The sequence below is a fragment of the Mesoplodon mirus genome (genome assembly GCF_964341445.2).
Source record: "Mesoplodon mirus genome assembly, chromosome: 17".
Classification (NCBI taxonomy): Eukaryota; Metazoa; Chordata; class Mammalia; order Artiodactyla; family Ziphiidae; genus Mesoplodon; species Mesoplodon mirus.
Genome location: NC_138993.1, coordinates 52,921,093 through 52,938,336, shown reverse-complemented (window position 1 = coordinate 52,938,336; position 17,244 = coordinate 52,921,093). Strand labels below are relative to the sequence as shown.

General features: G+C 35.7%; 1 protein-coding gene across 17 annotated transcripts in view; it reads left to right on the top strand.

The window, feature by feature from the left end:
- RBM26 (RNA binding motif protein 26) overlaps nucleotides 1-17,244 on the top strand; it is an 85,245-nt gene that overhangs the window by 25,780 nt on the left and 42,221 nt on the right. For 9 of the 17 annotated variants that reach the window (XM_082602308.1, XM_082602316.1, XM_082602315.1 and 6 more), the window contains exons 2-11: nucleotides 692-810; nucleotides 1,427-1,563; nucleotides 5,242-5,330; nucleotides 6,003-6,220; nucleotides 8,116-8,376; nucleotides 9,082-9,321; nucleotides 9,708-9,878; nucleotides 10,226-10,381; nucleotides 14,116-14,227; nucleotides 15,290-15,449. In XM_082602308.1, coding sequence (XP_082458434.1) covers nucleotides 692-810; nucleotides 1,427-1,563; nucleotides 5,242-5,330; nucleotides 6,003-6,220; nucleotides 8,116-8,376; nucleotides 9,082-9,321; nucleotides 9,708-9,878; nucleotides 10,226-10,381; nucleotides 14,116-14,227; nucleotides 15,290-15,449 — 1,663 coding nt within the window. The remainder of the gene's footprint in view (nucleotides 1-691; nucleotides 811-1,426; nucleotides 1,564-5,241; nucleotides 5,331-6,002; nucleotides 6,221-8,115; nucleotides 8,377-9,081; nucleotides 9,322-9,707; nucleotides 9,879-10,225; nucleotides 10,382-14,115; nucleotides 14,228-15,289; nucleotides 15,450-17,244) is intronic. The other 8 variants (XM_082602311.1, XM_082602310.1, XM_082602307.1 and 5 more) reach the window with 3 other exon arrangements.

Below are 17,244 nucleotides of genomic sequence, written 5' to 3'. Positions count from 1 at the left end.
CTAAACTTGCTTTTCTTTCATTAAAATTCTGTATTGTGTGGTATGTTTTCAAGTTTCCCTTTATTGTCCTCTTTTTCAGGGATTTTCTGACCATTATTTACCTTGTTCTGGGGGATAATAGGCTCTTGGTTTTTTTCTTTTTTTTTTTTTTTTTGCGGTACGCAGGCCTCTCACTGTTGTGGCCTCTCCCGTTGCGGAGCACAGGCTCCGGACGCACAGGCTCAGCAGCCATGGCTCACGGGCCCAGCTGCTCCGTGGCATGTGGGATCTTCCCGGACCGGGGCACGAACCCGTGTCCCCTGCATTGGCAGGCGGACTCTCAACCACTGCACCACCAGGGAAGCCCGCCTCTTGGTATTTTTATTGGTACCACGCTAATTATTAGTTTTTGATGTTTTGGTATTGTTTATAATTTGTTATAACTTCTTTTTTTAATAATAGAGCCTACTGAATCTTTAGTACATGTATTAGTGTGTATTTGGCAGAATACTGAATGATGACTACATATACCACATAAAGCATATTAAGATAAGGGAGAGAAACTTATATTTCTTCATTGCTTTCTATGAACCAGATGCTTTTTTACATATATTAACTCATTTAACTATCATGCTATTAGTTTGTAACTGGAATTCGTAGAATGTGCAATTGTTTATGGTTAAATTTCCTTCAACATTGCTTTTTTCTTCAGCTGTGATGCAGATCCATCAGCCCTGGCAAAATATGTTCTCGCTTTGGTAAAGAAAGACAAAAGTGAAAAAGAATTAAAGGCGTTATGTATTGATCAACTGGATGTATTTCTTCAAAAAGGTAAGATCTTTGGTTTAAAAATACTACTTTAAAAAGTTATTTAAAGTAAGATTCAGAGAGTGTTAAAGGAGTTCAGTAAGAGACAGACTCTAACTGTAACAAAGTTGAACAAATAGTATTATTACTGATTATATCCATAGCTTATTTATAATGGAAATCTTTTCTTTCATTAACATCCATATGCTCATTCTTAAAGAATGCTCTTATTTTTTTCTTAAGAGATTAAGAAAATGACTGAAAGATAGTACTGCTTAGGAACCTACTTTGGATGTTGTCTAGCACAGTGCTTCTCAAATTTTTTTACCTTGCCAGCATCTAGGTATTGATAATATTTCTGTTTGTCATACTAGGCAGGATACATGGAGACTAGTGATGGCTGGGAGCGACTGATCCAGAGGCTCTAGCCATTCTAGCCCTCAGCATCCTGAGAATTGAATGGATCAGTATTACCATGGGACTTGTGCCATAGCACACTGGTTGGGAAGCTGTTGGTCTTAGTATAATTTTTAGATGTATAAAAATCAAGGCATATTTCATCATACTGATGTGGAGAATTAGAGAATAAATATCTTAGCAAATGTTTTTTAATCTATGCTGGTTTTGATTTTATTTTTAGAGACACAGATATTTGTGGAAAAACTTTTTGATGCTGTGAATACAAAGAGTTATCTACCTCCTCCAGAGCAGCCATCATCAGGAAGCTTAAAGGTAGAATTTTTTCAGCACCAAGAAAAAGATATAAAAAAAGAAGAGGTAAGAATTTGTGTTAAACTTTACATGTTCTTTAAAAACATATTTGGAATAATTAAACGGAGTTTTTTTTTTTATTTTTAGTTTTATTTATTTTTATCTGTGTTGGGAGTCCTCAAGACCACCTCCAGGTTTGATTATTTCACTAGGAGTACTCACAGAACTCAGAGCATATAGTCATACTCATGGCTATGATTTCTTACAGTGAAGGGATACAAAGCAAAATCAGCAAAGGGAAAAAAGTATATGGTGCAAAATCTGGGGAAAAACAGGAACACATTTCCAGAGGTCTCTTCCAGTGGAGTCAAAGAAGATGCACTTAACAAGTAGTGACAACATGTGTGAACCAGGGATGCTCATTAGAGACACAGTGCCCAGGGTTTTTATTTAGGGCTGGTTACATAGGCATCTTCAGCCTAGTATGTACCAAAATTCCAGACTCTGAGGAGGAAAGCAGATGTTCAACATAGACCATATTGTTTATCCAGACAGTTTAGGCATAGTGAGCTCTTGTTATCAGGGAATGGTGGGAACCTTCCAGAAATTGTTGTTTGCAGATGCCAGCTAAGGGCTTACCTTATCAGCAGGTCTTTCTAAAGATAACAGTCTCAGGAGTGCTTTTAACTCTTTTCTGCACAGTATCTTATAGGTATGGACTCTTATTATCTGTGTTCTGTGAAAATAGTTAGATTGTCAGTAGATCTGTTTGCTTCTGCCTACATGCATTTTGTAGGGGACTATTTTTTTTTAATAGATTTATTTATTTATTATTTATTTTTGGCTGTGTTGGGTCTTCCTTGTTGCACACGGGCATTCTCTAGTTGTGGTCAGCGGGGGCTGCTCTTCGTTGCAGTGCACGGGCTTCTCATTGCAGTGGCTTCTCTTGTTGCGGCGCGCAGGCTTCAGTAGTTGTGGTGCACAGGCTTAGTTGCTCCGCGGCATGTGGGGTCTTCCCAGACCAGGGTTCCAACCCGTGTCCCCTGCATTGGCAGGTGGATTCTTAACCACTGCGCCACCAGGGAAGCCCTGTAGGGGACTGTTTTTAAGGTAGTCAAATAAAAGGACCTTCACAGGGCAATGGAAATGACTTCATACTTGAAGAGGTGTTTACCTTTCATACAAGATTACCACTCTTGTTTAATAATCATATAATAATTCAAATTTCCTCAGTTTGATGTTTATTTAGATTGTAATTTTACCAAAAATAATCGTTGACAATTAAGCCATTAATATAATATATCCATGGTTAGCCTAGTTTTAGGTTAAACAAATCTTGGTTAAAATTTTGCCACCGTTTGGGGCTTCCCTGGTGGCGCAGTGGTTGAGAGTCCGCCTGCCAATTCAGGGGACATGGGTTCGAGCCCTGGTCCGGGAGGATCCCACATGCCGCGGAGCAATGAAGCCCGTGCGCCACAACTACTGAGCCTGCGCTCTGGAGCCCACGAGCCACAACTGCTGAGCCTGAGTGCCACAACTGCTGAAGCCCGCGCGCCTAGAGTCCGTGCTTTGCAAGAAGAGAAGCCACCCAATGAGAAGCCTGCGCACTGCAACGAAGGGTAGCCCCTGCTTGCCGCAACTAGAGAAAAGCCTGTGCACAGCAACAAAGACTCAATGCAGCCAAAAATAAAAATAAATAAAATAAATAAATTTAAAAAAACATTTACCACCGTTTTATGACCTTGAAATTACTACTTTTCCAACCCTTAGTTTACTCAGCTGTGAAATGGAAATATTATAGGGCTGTTGTGAGGAATAGTAAAATAAGGTCTGTGAAGCACTTGGCAGAGTATGTGGCATAAAGTAGGTTCTCAGTAAATGATAGTTGCTGTTATTGTTGAGACATTGTTGTGTGGTGGGTGTGGTTGTGGCCTTTGGTTTTTTTTCACCTGATACTTTGTTTTTTTTCCAGATTATATAAGTAATATATGTTCGTTATGTTTATATATGTGTTATATAATATTTATGTATGATATGTATTGTAATTTACACATGTATTTACATATGTATTATATAATTCTCAAATGTATTTTTGTCTCTGTATATCTGAACATATTTACACACATGTGTGTATATATATATATATATATATATATATATATATATATATATAGTTACACGCACATATACATAAGACACCCCCATCACTTCTGTCTTCAGAGGAAGACCAGAAGTAATTTTATAACTGCATGTTTTGTACCTAACGGTATAGGGGGTCTGTTAGTAAGGAAGAATGGGATAGTGGATATTGTCTTGGCAACTGCTTATGCAACATAGAGATATACAGTAATTTACTTAAATTTTACCCATTGATGGAAGTCTGGGTTGGTTCCAGAATTTTTTCCAGATAATTGCAAATTATATTTTAATTCTTGGAAATCTTGAGTAAATCATGGGCTCTTTGTTTGAGAGGCAGTAAGCCTTAGTCTTACATCTGTTGATATAATAATATTTCACCACAGTTGTCTTGAGCAGTTGTGAAGGATATTTATCCCTCATCTTTCAGAACCGAAATGTCAGATGGCAGTCTGGATTTTAAATGCTGTGGGTGTTGTGAAAGTTCGCAGTTGGGCAGGTACCATGGAATGTGACAGTCTGTCAACCTAACTTACTTACAAGGGTGCATGGAAGCAAACTGAAGGGAAAAAGTGCATCAGGAGGGTTTTTTGTTTTGTTTTGTTTTTGCAAGGGGGAAGGTTGAAATGGGTAGGAAGAGTAGAACAAAAAAAGTACTTACAAGAAAGAAAAAAAAAAGGCAAGCTGTTAAAAGAAGGCTTTTAAGTACTGTTTCTCAGAGTTTGGTCTGTTGATAGGATTTCCATTTAATTTATCATCCAGTGTGAGACACTTGACAGTGAGAGGCTTTTACCCAAAGGAATGCTGAAACAGCTGGCATAAACTGGGACATATTTATGCTATCTGTAGACTACGTGCATCAGAATATCTTAGGATTTTTATTAAACATGCAAAATCTTGAGCCCTATCATATTTACAGAAGCTCATGTTCAATATTTTCTCAATTTGTTTATCCTCTGAATCCTTTTTTCTCTAATAGCACCTCTTAATGTCCTGTGGAACCAGTTTTTTGGGCAGCATGGAAAACTGGTCTAGAGAAAGTAGCACTGATCAAGGGAATGTTTTTCAAGGTTGCATTAATTATATAATATGAATTGTAGGAAAGAGGAATATATAGCTGTCATACTGCTGTGAGAAACTAGAGAACTGTTTTCACTTGTTTGTTTATTTTCACGGGTATTGTTTTCTCAAATGTTTTCTTTTTCTATGACTTGGTTAGTTCTAATGCATTCTCCTTTAGTCCCTAATGTGTTTGGTGCCAGATCAAATCCATGAAACCAAAACTTGAATGGACTTTTGAAAGAAGGAATAAAATTGGCTTTCCATTAATGATGTGTAAAATGAGGACACTTGCTTAAAATGTTTTTCTTGCTGCTGTTATCTAAGATAAGCATTTATGAATTTCTTTACCATTCACTTTAACTTTCAGCAAGCCTGTCTTTTATTGTTAAATTAAATGATTGTACCCAGAAGACAAATTTATTTTGTTTAACGCTTTCACAAGAAGACCCTATTGCTCATATTTTAATATCAGTTAAGTCATTGAAACAGTAACATGGCAAGGAATAACTGTTGTTAAACTTGCACACATTTTTCTTTGTATATCAGATCACAAAAGAGGAAGAGCGAGAGAAGAAGTTTTCTAGAAGGCTAAATCACAGTCCTCCTCAGTCAAGCTCCCGATACAGAGAAAATAGGTGATTGATTCTTTGAACCATGTTCAATGTTTAGACATTGCTTTTATTTTATTGAATATTTAGATTTGATTTTCTTTTACATAGGGGTAAGTAATATCTACTCTTTTATTGGTCTAGGAAAGTGTTAACTCGATCCTTTTCTACCAAGAATATCTAGGTGAGATTTGTTGGTCCTGGAAGTGAGGTTTAGAACAGTGCTCAGCATATGTTGGTTATTGTTATTATTTTTATTCCTAACTGCAAGTTCCAGTGAAGTCTTAATGTGAGACCTTTTTTGCCCAAAGTTTCCCTTTAGAGTAAATACATTATTTTTCCCATTAAGGCTTCAAAAGCATTTAGAGTGCATTGCATGTAGTATATGCCTATAAGTACGAGACTGTGTACAAGACAATATATACTATAGGACATATGTACATATCCCTTAATGTATAGATGCATTTGTGTATAAAATGAAGACTTCAAAAGAGTTTTCTTTTTCCTTAGCAGGGGTTTTAGAGTACTTTAGCAGATCATGTTTAGTTTTTCAGTTTTTTGAGTTTCCTATGTTTGTATTTTGATGGTGGGATAAAGAATCATGATGGTACAAGAATAAAATAGAACTTTTGCATTTAATTGGAGTTTTTCCTGTATCCACTTAAATATTTTCATATAAGTGATCATATATTTCTTTAGAAGTCGTGATGAGAGGAAAAAAGATGATCGTTCTCGCAAAAGAGATTATGATCGAAACCCTCCTCGAAGAGATTCATACAGAGACCGGTACAATAGAAGGCGAGGGCGAAGTCGCAGTTACAGCAGGAGTCGGAGTCGAAGTTGGAGTAAAGAGAGGCTTCGTGACAGGGATAGAGATAGAAGCAGGACTAGAAGCAGAAGCAGGACCCGAAGCAGGGGTAAATAATCCACATATATGTATATTTTGGTTGGCACTTTCATTGTGAAAAAAATTCTGTATTTGAGGGTTTTAAAAATTGTTTTAATTTTGTCAGTGTTATCTTTATTTTTTCTATTTTGATGTATTTTGTGTGTCTAAGTGAATACTTTTTAAAAATTTCTTAAAAAATTTTTATTTTATACAAATTAAAGCCACAATGAATTACCACTGTACACCCATCAGAATGATTGAAATTAAAAAGACTTGCTCTACCCAGTGTTGGTGAGGATGGAGATAAGTGTCTTTGGAAGACACTTGAACAGTATCTTAAAAATGTTAAGCCTATACCTACCAAATGATCCAGTCAGTCATTCCACTCCTAGGTGTTTACTTAAAAGAAATGAAAGTGTATTTCCACACAAAGACATATACAGATGATCATGGCAACTTCATTTGTTATAGCCAAAAGCTAGAAGCAATCCAAACGTCCATCAACAGGTGAATGGACGAACAAATTATGGTATATCCATAGAATGGATAAAAAGGAAAGAACTATTGATACATGCAGGAAAATGCATGAATCTCAAAATAATTATGCTGATTGAAAGAAGCCACACAAAAAAGTGTGTGTGTGTGTGTGTGTGTGTGTGTGTGTGAGAGAGAGAGAGAGAGAGAGAGAGAGAGAGAGAGAGAGAGAGACATAGAGACATAGAATTTTAAAAACTGCAGACTAATCTATGATGACAGAAAACAACTTAGTGGTTGCCTGGGATAAAGTAAAGGAGGAATGGATCATAAAAGGGAACAAGGATACTTTTGGGGGGTGATGAGTATGTACAGTATATACCTTATTTTGATTGTGATGTTTGGTTTCACAGGTGTATACATAGATCAAAATTCATTAAATTGTACATTTTAAGTATGTTCAGTTTATCATATATCAGTTAGACCTCAAAACTAGGAAAACAGTTAAAATTTTTCATTTCAGATGTGTGAGTTTATAAGAGCGTCTCATTTCCAACATGCATATTTTTCTTTCAATGTGTATTATTGAAAGGGATATATTGCAGGCAGTAAAACAACTAAACACCTTAAGAGTAAAACACCTTTACTCAACTTAGATTTTTACTACCCTTGTGACCTTTATTGTATAGTTACTTTTAGTCTTTAGGAAATAATGTTTATGGCTTTTGTATAAGCCCTGTATTTCTCTGTTACTCTTAGTTTCCCCCCCCCACCCCGTGATCTAGGTGTATTAGGCCTTTCTGCACATTGCTTCACTTAACTGATCTCCTTAATGTCTTTTCTCTTTCCTTGGTAAATTTTCTTTTCTTAGCCCAGTTAAGTTCTTTGTGTTTATTATGTGCTCCTTTTTCTTTCTCTTTACACATCCATTCTCATCTTCAACAAATAGTGTTCATTGTATAAAGCCATGCTAGGACCTTTGAATGGAGGACAACTAAATGTTCATCACAGAAAAAATAACCATACTTATATTGTATATATTGTTTTGTTGGCTAAAGTTATGCATGCTACGATTGCAATGAAGAAAATTTAAAAATTCTCTGCTATAACTAAAACTGAAAAGAAAAATCTCATTAAGTACAGCAAGTTTATGTGTGCTTTTTTAGTTTAGGTCATATTGAAAAGAAATAGCTTATCTTGGAACATTGTATATACATTGAATAGTTTTTAAAAGGAGGATTGTGTAAAATTTGAACTTTTTCTCTATGTTTAGCAAAAATATTGGGTTGGCCAAAAAGTTCGTTTGGGTTTTTCCATAACGTCTTATGGAAAAACCCAAACGAACCTTTTGGCGAACCCAGTATCTATTTCTTAGCTTGGGGACATGTGTGTTTTTTTTTTTTTTTTAAATAGAGTGTATTTTTATAAGTCATTTATATTTTGTTGCAGAAAGGGATCTGGTAAAACCTAAATATGACCTGGATAGAGCAGATGCATTAGAAAACAATTATACTCCAGTCTCTTCGGTACCTAATATTTCATCTGGCCACTACCCTGTACCTACTTTGAGCAGCACTATTACAGTAATTGCTCCTACTCATCATGGTAATAATACTACCGAAAGTTGGTCTGAATTTCATGAAGACCAAGTGGACCATAACTCGTATGTAAGACCACCAATGCCAAAGAAACGGTGTAGAGACTATGATGGTAAGCCTGTCAACTATTTCATGAGGTATCGAATTAATATTTCCAGCTGAGTAACTTCTGTAAGTTTAGGTTATACACAGTTACTCAAAGACTTAACCTATTGGAAATAGTGGGAAATTAGTTTTAAGCACTTCATGAATTCCTCAGTATATTACTGAAGTCTTTATTAGTCACCACTGACTATTGAATATCAATTTAAAGGTAGTGTTTATATGCACCAAGTCTTAACATATTTTTGGAATTTGCCAAACAAGAGTAATATCTGCTGAGTTACCTACCAGGGAATTGGCTACTGAAACATTCTTGACAAAACTTACTTCTTTAGAAGTCAGTGGTTATTAGCATGTAAGTAAAACCTAGAAATGTGAATATCACCTATGTAAGCATTTTATAAATGAATTGAAAACTGTTTAAGATTTTACTGTAAAAGTTTTGTAAACTGTATTAAAGCTGTATCATGTTGCTAGCTGGGTATACTCATTTTAATTTGGTAATATATTTTTTAGTGGGTATGTTAGCTATATTTTCACTTAATATATATTTTATATTACTGGAAATGAGTAGGTAGCTCTTGTGATATGGTTACTTATACTTGCCCAGTATTAAAAATATTCCTATTTTTAAATATCTCCACTTTTGTTAACTTAGAGAAAATGTATATGTCCAGCACTTTTCATATTTCTTTCTAATTGTTCTTCCTCACAGAAAAGGGTTTCTGTATGAGAGGAGACATGTGCCCTTTTGATCATGGAAGTGACCCGGTAGTTGTAGAAGATGTCAATCTTCCTGGTATGCTGCCTTTCCCAGCACAGCCTCCTGTTGTTGAAGGACCACCTCCTCCTGGACTCCCTCCACCACCACCAATTCTTACACCCCCACCTGTGAATCTGAGACCCCCAGTGCCACCGCCAGGCCCATTACCACCCAGTCTACCACCTGTAACAGGTAAGTAAATATGTTTGCCTATACTTATTATCTGTCCATTCATAGTCTTTTATAAAAGTTGATAGTTTGATGCTTGATTTTGTTAAAAGTATCCAAAGTAATCCTGTAGATGCCTGCTAGAAACTAAGAGTAAGATGCTCCCATCTGGAATATACTGGTTACTGTGGTTTAGGGTGGCCCTGAATTATGTATGTTACTGATGAATCCCAGCTGTCTGTAGTCCTTTATAGCTTAAGACAAACCTGTTTTGGAATACATTAAATGAATATTTTACCCTGAAAAACTCATATAGTTGTAAGAGCTTGGTGTTTGTAGATATTATAACTTGCTAAAGGAGAATATCACGTTTGGATATACAATAACTTATTTTATTTGTTTGCTTTCAGATGATATTTCTTATTCTTTGGTTTTGACAGGACCACCACCTCCACTTCCTCCTTTGCAACCATCTGGCATGGATGCTCCCCCAAACTCTGCGACCAGCTCTGTTCCTACTGTGGTAACAACTGGCATCCATCACCAGCCTCCTCCTGCTCCACCCTCTCTTTTTACTGCAGGTGCGGTTTTGGCCCTCTCTGTATTAATAATGTAATATACTTTAAAGAAGAGTTTTAGGTGAGGAATTTAAAAATGTCTAGAGAGTGAATTGCTCTATCAAGTCTATTTTTCTTACTAAAATTATATGGAATAAAATGTAGACATGGTGAATGCACATTAAATATAAGTTCTCAGTTACACTTTTTAAAAAACTAAGTTTTTAATAACATTTAATTTTTATAAGACTATTTTTAAAAATACATATACATGTTAGTTATGAATTAGTAATATGTTACATAGTTGACTTTTTCTATTATCAATATAAAAAATTACCAAGAGGAGTTTTATAATTGTTTTTTAATTGCAGTTTTTGTATTACCAGATACATATGACACAGATGGCTACAATCCTGAAGCCCCAAGCATAACAAACACTTCCAGACCAATGTATCGACACAGAGTGCATGCGCAAAGGCCTAACTTGATAGGACTAACATCAGGGGATATGGATTTGCCACCCAGAGGTACTATGATGAATCTTTTCTTCTTATCATTTTCATAATATCAAGAGTGGCAAAGCATTTAAAAAGAACAGTCGGTCCTGTGTTTATTGGGGTTGAGTAAGGGATGATGATTATGTTTGTACCTTGGATCCTTTGGTCTCACATGAGAGAAAAGGTAATGTGTGGTACCCTATCTGTGGTGTTGGTGACATTTTATTCTGTCATCCAAGGGGAAAGGAATTTCCCCAAAGTCCTTATTTTCTAGCTTTTTGGGGGTATATGCTATCATTTGTAGTCTTAATTGGTTCATTTAAACTCCTTAAGAATAATGCTTTAATTCCTAAAGATAAATTCTTTTGTAGTTTAGATCATGAAATTAGCTGTACAAATTTAATGCTTGATACATATTTTATTTTTGTTTGCTTTTGACATGTTAGAATTTGATACTGGTTTGCTTATAATATTTTAAGCAAAAAGAATTATATTTTAGAAAGTGACTTGTTAGCTTTTAAAATTTTCTTAGAGGAGACAGACTTTTTGGTATAATTTCTAAATGGGAGAAGAAGATAGAATTTAGACTGGTCCATAAGCCAGGGCAGGAAAAGTGCTATACAGAGGTGCAAACTAATACAAAGGTTCAGAGGAGGGAGAGTTCACATTAATTTGAAAGATGGAGCAATGTTGTCAGACATTATAGAAAATATTATACAGGCCAGTAAAAATATATCTTTTTTCCTAACTACTTCAACTAACTTTTTTAAATCCCATTTTCTTTCCAATCTTTCCTTGCCATCTTTTATTTCTAGTAAAAAAAAAAAAAAAAAAGAGTCATGCATTGTCAGTTGTGAATAAAAGTCCAACTTGTTTAAATAAGTAACAGTCTGTACCTAATGTGGTTTAGTAAACTTGTGTTTACTTACACTTTGCACTTTTTTTGTTCATTAGAAACTGTCAGATTCTGAGCATCTACTTTGAGAGTTCAGAGAACTTTCTGTGGTGGAGGACTGAGGAACATTTTAATTTATATCCTGTGAGATCACAGGACAACATTTCATGTGGATGTCCCTTTCCCCCATCTTTTAAAGTCTCCTTGAGGCATTCTAATGACTTTCATTAATAACAGCAATAGAAAAAAGGTTTCTTAACAATTTTTATGTAAGGGAAATAAGATTGTTTGTAATTGAAAAGTAGCCACTTAAGATTATGGCTGTTCATGGTATTTACTCATCCCTTGAGTGTCTCCTACCTGACTAGTTCAGAGAAAACCCCTTCCTTCTTTGGGTCACTACTTAGCACTCATTTTCTTTTCATTATACCAGTATTCCTTGCTCTTACTGGAACCTCTGACATCAAATCATCTCTTTCTTACCTTGCTGCTTTGGAGTGGCATAAATGTATGCCACTATAGATCAACATTTATTAGACCCATCGCAAATCTAGGACAGTTTTTTGCTGGTGATTGAGAGAAGACAGAAGGATCAAACCCCTTGCACATAAATCTTACCATATAGAAGTTGGAATTATGGGAATTTCAGCTCCACATGCATGTAGTTACAAGTTATAGGAAATGGCTCTATTGAGATATAAATGTCTGGTGTGCCTACTTAGAAATTTGAATGCCTTTTCTTATAGAGTCATTATACATAATGATTATTTTAGTACTTTTTAAAGTTCTTTAAATACATCATGTACTATTTCTGTAAGCTGGTTGAGGAATATATTTTCCATTAATAACATTGTTTTTATGTACCAGACAACTGATTTAGCAAACCATTTAAATTGAGGATTACCTATATTTCTATTGCCTTATCTTTTTTCAGTCCTCCTCCCCTCAAAATGTTCTCATCTATTGCCCATTTGTTTTGAAATTCACTGGCCTGGATTGTGACATATACATAATTAAAAGTTTATAATATTGTTCATTATATAATTATTATACATTTCGAATAGCCTATAGATGGCCTCATTTATGTTTGTCACAGACTATTATGTGATAACTATATTTTTATGCTTCATACTTTCAACTTCATAGGAAATTATTGTTACTAAACAAATGAAAAAACTTTAGGCCTTATGATGCCTGGAATCAAAAAAGTGATAATTGTACTTTCTAGATTTCTAAGGCAGTGGAGAACTTGATAGACACTCCCTTGACTGGATATAGATAGGTAGGAAGAAGGGCTAAGTGGTTTTTCAAAACCAGTGCTGAAAACGTTAAGCAGAAAAACAATTTATTAAAAAGGTATCAGGGGAAAACACAGTAAATACAACTACTAGACACATTTACTAATTGTATATCAAGAGGAACTTGCTTCTGTGTGTTTAGCGCTCCTTCTTTTAAATAAATAACAGTGAAAGAGAATATGAGTGAGAGAATACAGATGAGTAGGAGCAAACACATCACTGCCTTTCTTGGTGAACCTTCAGATAAAGAACATATTAAAGTACAAAAGAATATTGGATAGCTCAAAGACTCTTTAAAAGGGCTAGTGAACATGTTTGGGAGGCAGGAATAAGGCCAGAAATTCTGTTGCAGAACTGGTCCTGGGAAGATACCACTTGGCAAAGAAACTACAGCTTGCACTGTGAATGCCAGCAATGCCAGATACTGGATGTTTCCACCCGATCTGCTGTAGAGATGTGGGATAAGTCAGAGTTAGCCAGAAAAAGGGGGTCGATAAAGCACATATATCCTGTGCTACTTTTGTGAAACTGGAAGATCTTTTTGATTAGGAACAGAGGGAGTAAGGGATATGGGGGCGGGGAGATAGGAGGCCAATTAAAGGCGTTTGAAAAATTCTAGAAAAGAGATGATAAGTAGCTAGACTAGGGTAGTAACAGTGGGAAGTAAGAGATTTAAGTTTAGTGGAAAGAGTTGACAACACCTTTAACTTATTGAATTTGGGGACTTAGAATGGGGGTAATGGAGAAGGTGAAATGAAAGACACCAGGTTTCTGTTTTGGATAACTGGGCAGATGATAATATCATTCATTGAGAGGAAGAACAGATTTGGTAGGAGGATCTCCTGCATGGAGATTATAGTGGTAGCCATGAGAGAGATTGTGCTGAAACAGATCCTAAATTCTTTTGGTTAGTTATATGTTTAGAAATACTCAGAATAGGAGTTATATAACCAATTTATCCATCTTTTAAGAAAGGAATTTTAAAATATATTTTTTCCGTGTGGACTAAGGTTAGCATGTTTTAAACTTTGGTGTCATTTGGGAATAACAGGTTAAATGTAGTTTTGTGTTAGTCAAACTCCATCTAAGTGTATGTTAAATGTTGAAAGTAGCACATATTTACAGCTCTTTTGCACTGCATTTCAATGTTGAATCTTTACCTTTTTAAATTCAGCATGATTTTATTATGTTAATATGCTGATGTTTAAATAAGCAACCCATTTCAGTCACAACTCCAAGTTATTGAGTCTTAAGGTTACTAGACTAGTGTTAAATTTTAAATCTTGTAGATTGTGCATTTAATTTCAAAACTATAAACTCAGCCCCAAGATGATTTATTTATTATTAATTTGACATATGAGAATTACTGATTATTCTCCGGTTAAGTGTGAAAGGAATTCAAAATAAGTTAAAATCCCTTAGATGACTATATTTAGATATACATATATTTCTATTCTAAAATGTATATTTGGACAAAAATCCAGAACTTTGTTTTTAATGCAGATTTAAGTAGGTGGCTACAATTAACAGAAAATATTAATCTATGCTTTCTTTTCTTTTGTTTCAAACAGAAAAGCCTCCTAATAAAAGCAGTATGAGGATAGTAGTGGATTCAGAGTCAAGGAAAAGAACCATTGGTTCTGGGGAGCCTGGAGTTCCTACAAAGAAGACTTGGTTTGATAAGTAAGCTGGCAGGGGAAATTGAGGAATTTTATTATGCAGTGATCTTTAGGATCGTTGCAGTATTATTGTGACAGTATAGTGGTCTCTTTCAAAATAAAATTTATTCTGTAGGCAGTCCCCAACTAAAGTGTATAGTATTTGTTTTCTAAAAATATGTAAGTTAGTTGTCTGGTACTTAGAAGGTGCTTTCTTATAGAAATGGTGTGGTGGTTGAGCACATAATTTTTCCTATTTGTACCTCCCCCTACCTTCACAAAAAAAACAACAACCCACCCCTTAACTTAGCAATGTTGTTGAATACTAGCTGTCTAGAGGATAGTCACGAGCCTACTCTTAGGGAAGGAAGGAAGGGTTAGGTATGAGAGGAGGCTTTACATGTGGGCAGTTCCTGTTAGGAGTTAGAAAGCAGCCTTTGTGGGGGTAGGGGAGGCTGTGTGTTTGATGATTCGTTTACAAATTTGCATGTTTGAGGAAAGACTGGGATCACACTTTTAGAGCTTTAACATATGTTTAATAATGCATAATTTCTAGTTCTGTCTCTGCCTTTAATTCTGTGATTTAGGGCAAGCAATGTAACCTCCCTGGGCCACAGTTTTGACCCCCTTTCTTCAAGTGTCAAACGTATGGTCTACAATTCTGACTTTTTTTTTTTTAATTGGAAGGAGGTCGAGACAGTCATTTCTTGCTTTTAATCAATGTTTTGAAGTAGGAAATATTTCAATAAGTTAGCCTTTGCAGAAACGGCAAAGGTTATATAGGCAAATTGACTGAAAGAGGGTGCTAAGACCTTTCCTGCTAAGAACTTTAAGTAAGAGTGGAATAGAAGTGGAAAGGAACAAATGATATGGAAGAGCCCTTCTCACTTGGCTTCCATGAAAGATAATGAACACTACTCATTTGGAAACTTCATTTTTTGAGGAAAAAAAATAAATTCCCTTTATCAACTAGCAATTCCAATTTTGAAAAAAAAATTGAACTTAAGTTGCAAAACTTTATTCCTTTGTACTTGTAGGGATCAGGATTTATAAATGAATGTATTAATTAACTTGATTTTTGTTACAGACCAAATTTTAATAGAACAAACAGCCCAGGCTTCCAGAAAAAGGTTCAGTTTGGAAATGAAAATACCAAACTTGAACTTAGAAAAGTTCCTCCAGAATTAAATAATATCAGCAAACTTAATGAGCATTTTAGTCGATTTGGAACCTTGGTTAACTTACAGGTAAGAGCTTTGAAGTGATTCTGTTGTCTCTGCTTAATTATCTAGAGAGGGACTCTTAATATAGTAAGAAAAATAGTTTTATAAGAAAATATTATGGAAACTTTGGTAATATTCTAAGTTTAGAAAATTGGATATGAAGTGAAACTTTTTATTTTAGGAAAATGTGTGATTTTGAATAACCTATTTACTTTCAAAAGGCAGGAGACTTGATTGATCTTATTATACACTTTTTACCTAATAGAGATTATCATAAAATTACAGCAAAGTTAAATAACCACAGTGGTAAAATCTAATCTTAGAGTAGTTTTCATTTCCTTAGTTTCACGTTAGCAGAATGCTTCAGTCAGATTTATTTTTGCTGCCGCTATGGTGGTACACATTTAATAGATACTTTGGGGGCCCAAATACCAGGTAATCCATAATCAGTTTAAACATTTACTTTTTTCTCTTCCACTTTTGAACATCTGCTAAGATAAATATCAGTGTAATTTGTATTTGATTTCACCTAAAATTAGACCTTGGCTTAGGTATATGTTACTTGTGAGGTTATTTAGTATTGAGTTTACATTATGTAATATGTTGAAAGTTCAAATAATGTTGGGCTTCTTCTCCAGTTTGTGCAGCATTCTTTTGAACTAAATTATTTCCCATAATCAGATAAAAATAAGAATAAATGTTAGAGAGTACAGCTTAAGTTGATATTTTGGAAAAATTTGTTTTCTTTCCATTTAAAAAATAATACTATAAAAGTAATAGATGAGGGACTTCCCTGGCGGTGCAGTGGTTAAGAATCCACCTGCCAATGCAGGGGACACGGGTTTGATCCCTGGTCCAGGAAGATCCCACATGCCGCGGAGCAACTAAGCCCGTGTGCCACAGCTACTGAGCCTGCGCTCTAGAGCCCACGAGCCGCAACTACTGAGCCCGCGTGCCTAGAGCCCGTGCTCCGCAACAAGAGAAGCCACCGCAATGAGAAGCCTGCGCACCGCCACGAAGAGTAGCCCCCTCTCGCCGCAGCTAGAGAAAGCCCTCAGGCAGCAACGAAAACCCAACGCAGCCAAATCAATCAGTCAGTCAGTCAATCCCTAAAATGAAAAGAAAGTTCAACAGGGGCTTCCCTGGTGGCGCAGTGGTTGAGAGTCCGCCTGCCGATGCAGGGGACGCGGGTTCGTACCCCGGTCCGGGAAGATCCCACATGCCGCAGAGCGGCTGGGCCCGTGAGCCATGGCCGCTGAGCCTGCGCGTCCGGAGCCTGTGCTCCGCAACGGGAGAGGCCACAGCAGTGAGAGGCCTGCGTACCACAAAAAAAAAAAAAAAAAAAGAAAGTTCAACAAAAAGGGTGGGGCAGTAGAGATTTATATAGAATTTAAAGAAAATGTGTTCAGCTGTCTCTTCTATTCTCCTCATATATACCCATAATGTTATTACATTATTGGTAACAATTTACCATGTGTTATTTTGGATTTTTTGTTTTGTATTTCTGTGAGTATGTATCTACCTATAAATCAGTATGCAAACTTGAAAATGTGTACATATTTAAAAGTATGTGGGTCCCCAGTATACATATTACCCTGTAGTTATTTACTGTATCTTGAATATCTCTAAATATCTTTTTATGGCAATTCGATTTATCTACCACGTTTAGATCTAGACTTTAAAAAGTTCTTTTCCTTACACAGTTAACTACATTAGTAATATTAAGTTTAAAGAAGTTTAAAGCTGAGGGTTAAAACATGGTATCTCACTATTGTTTCAACTTGTATTTCCTCAGTTACTGGTGAGATTGGTATCTTAT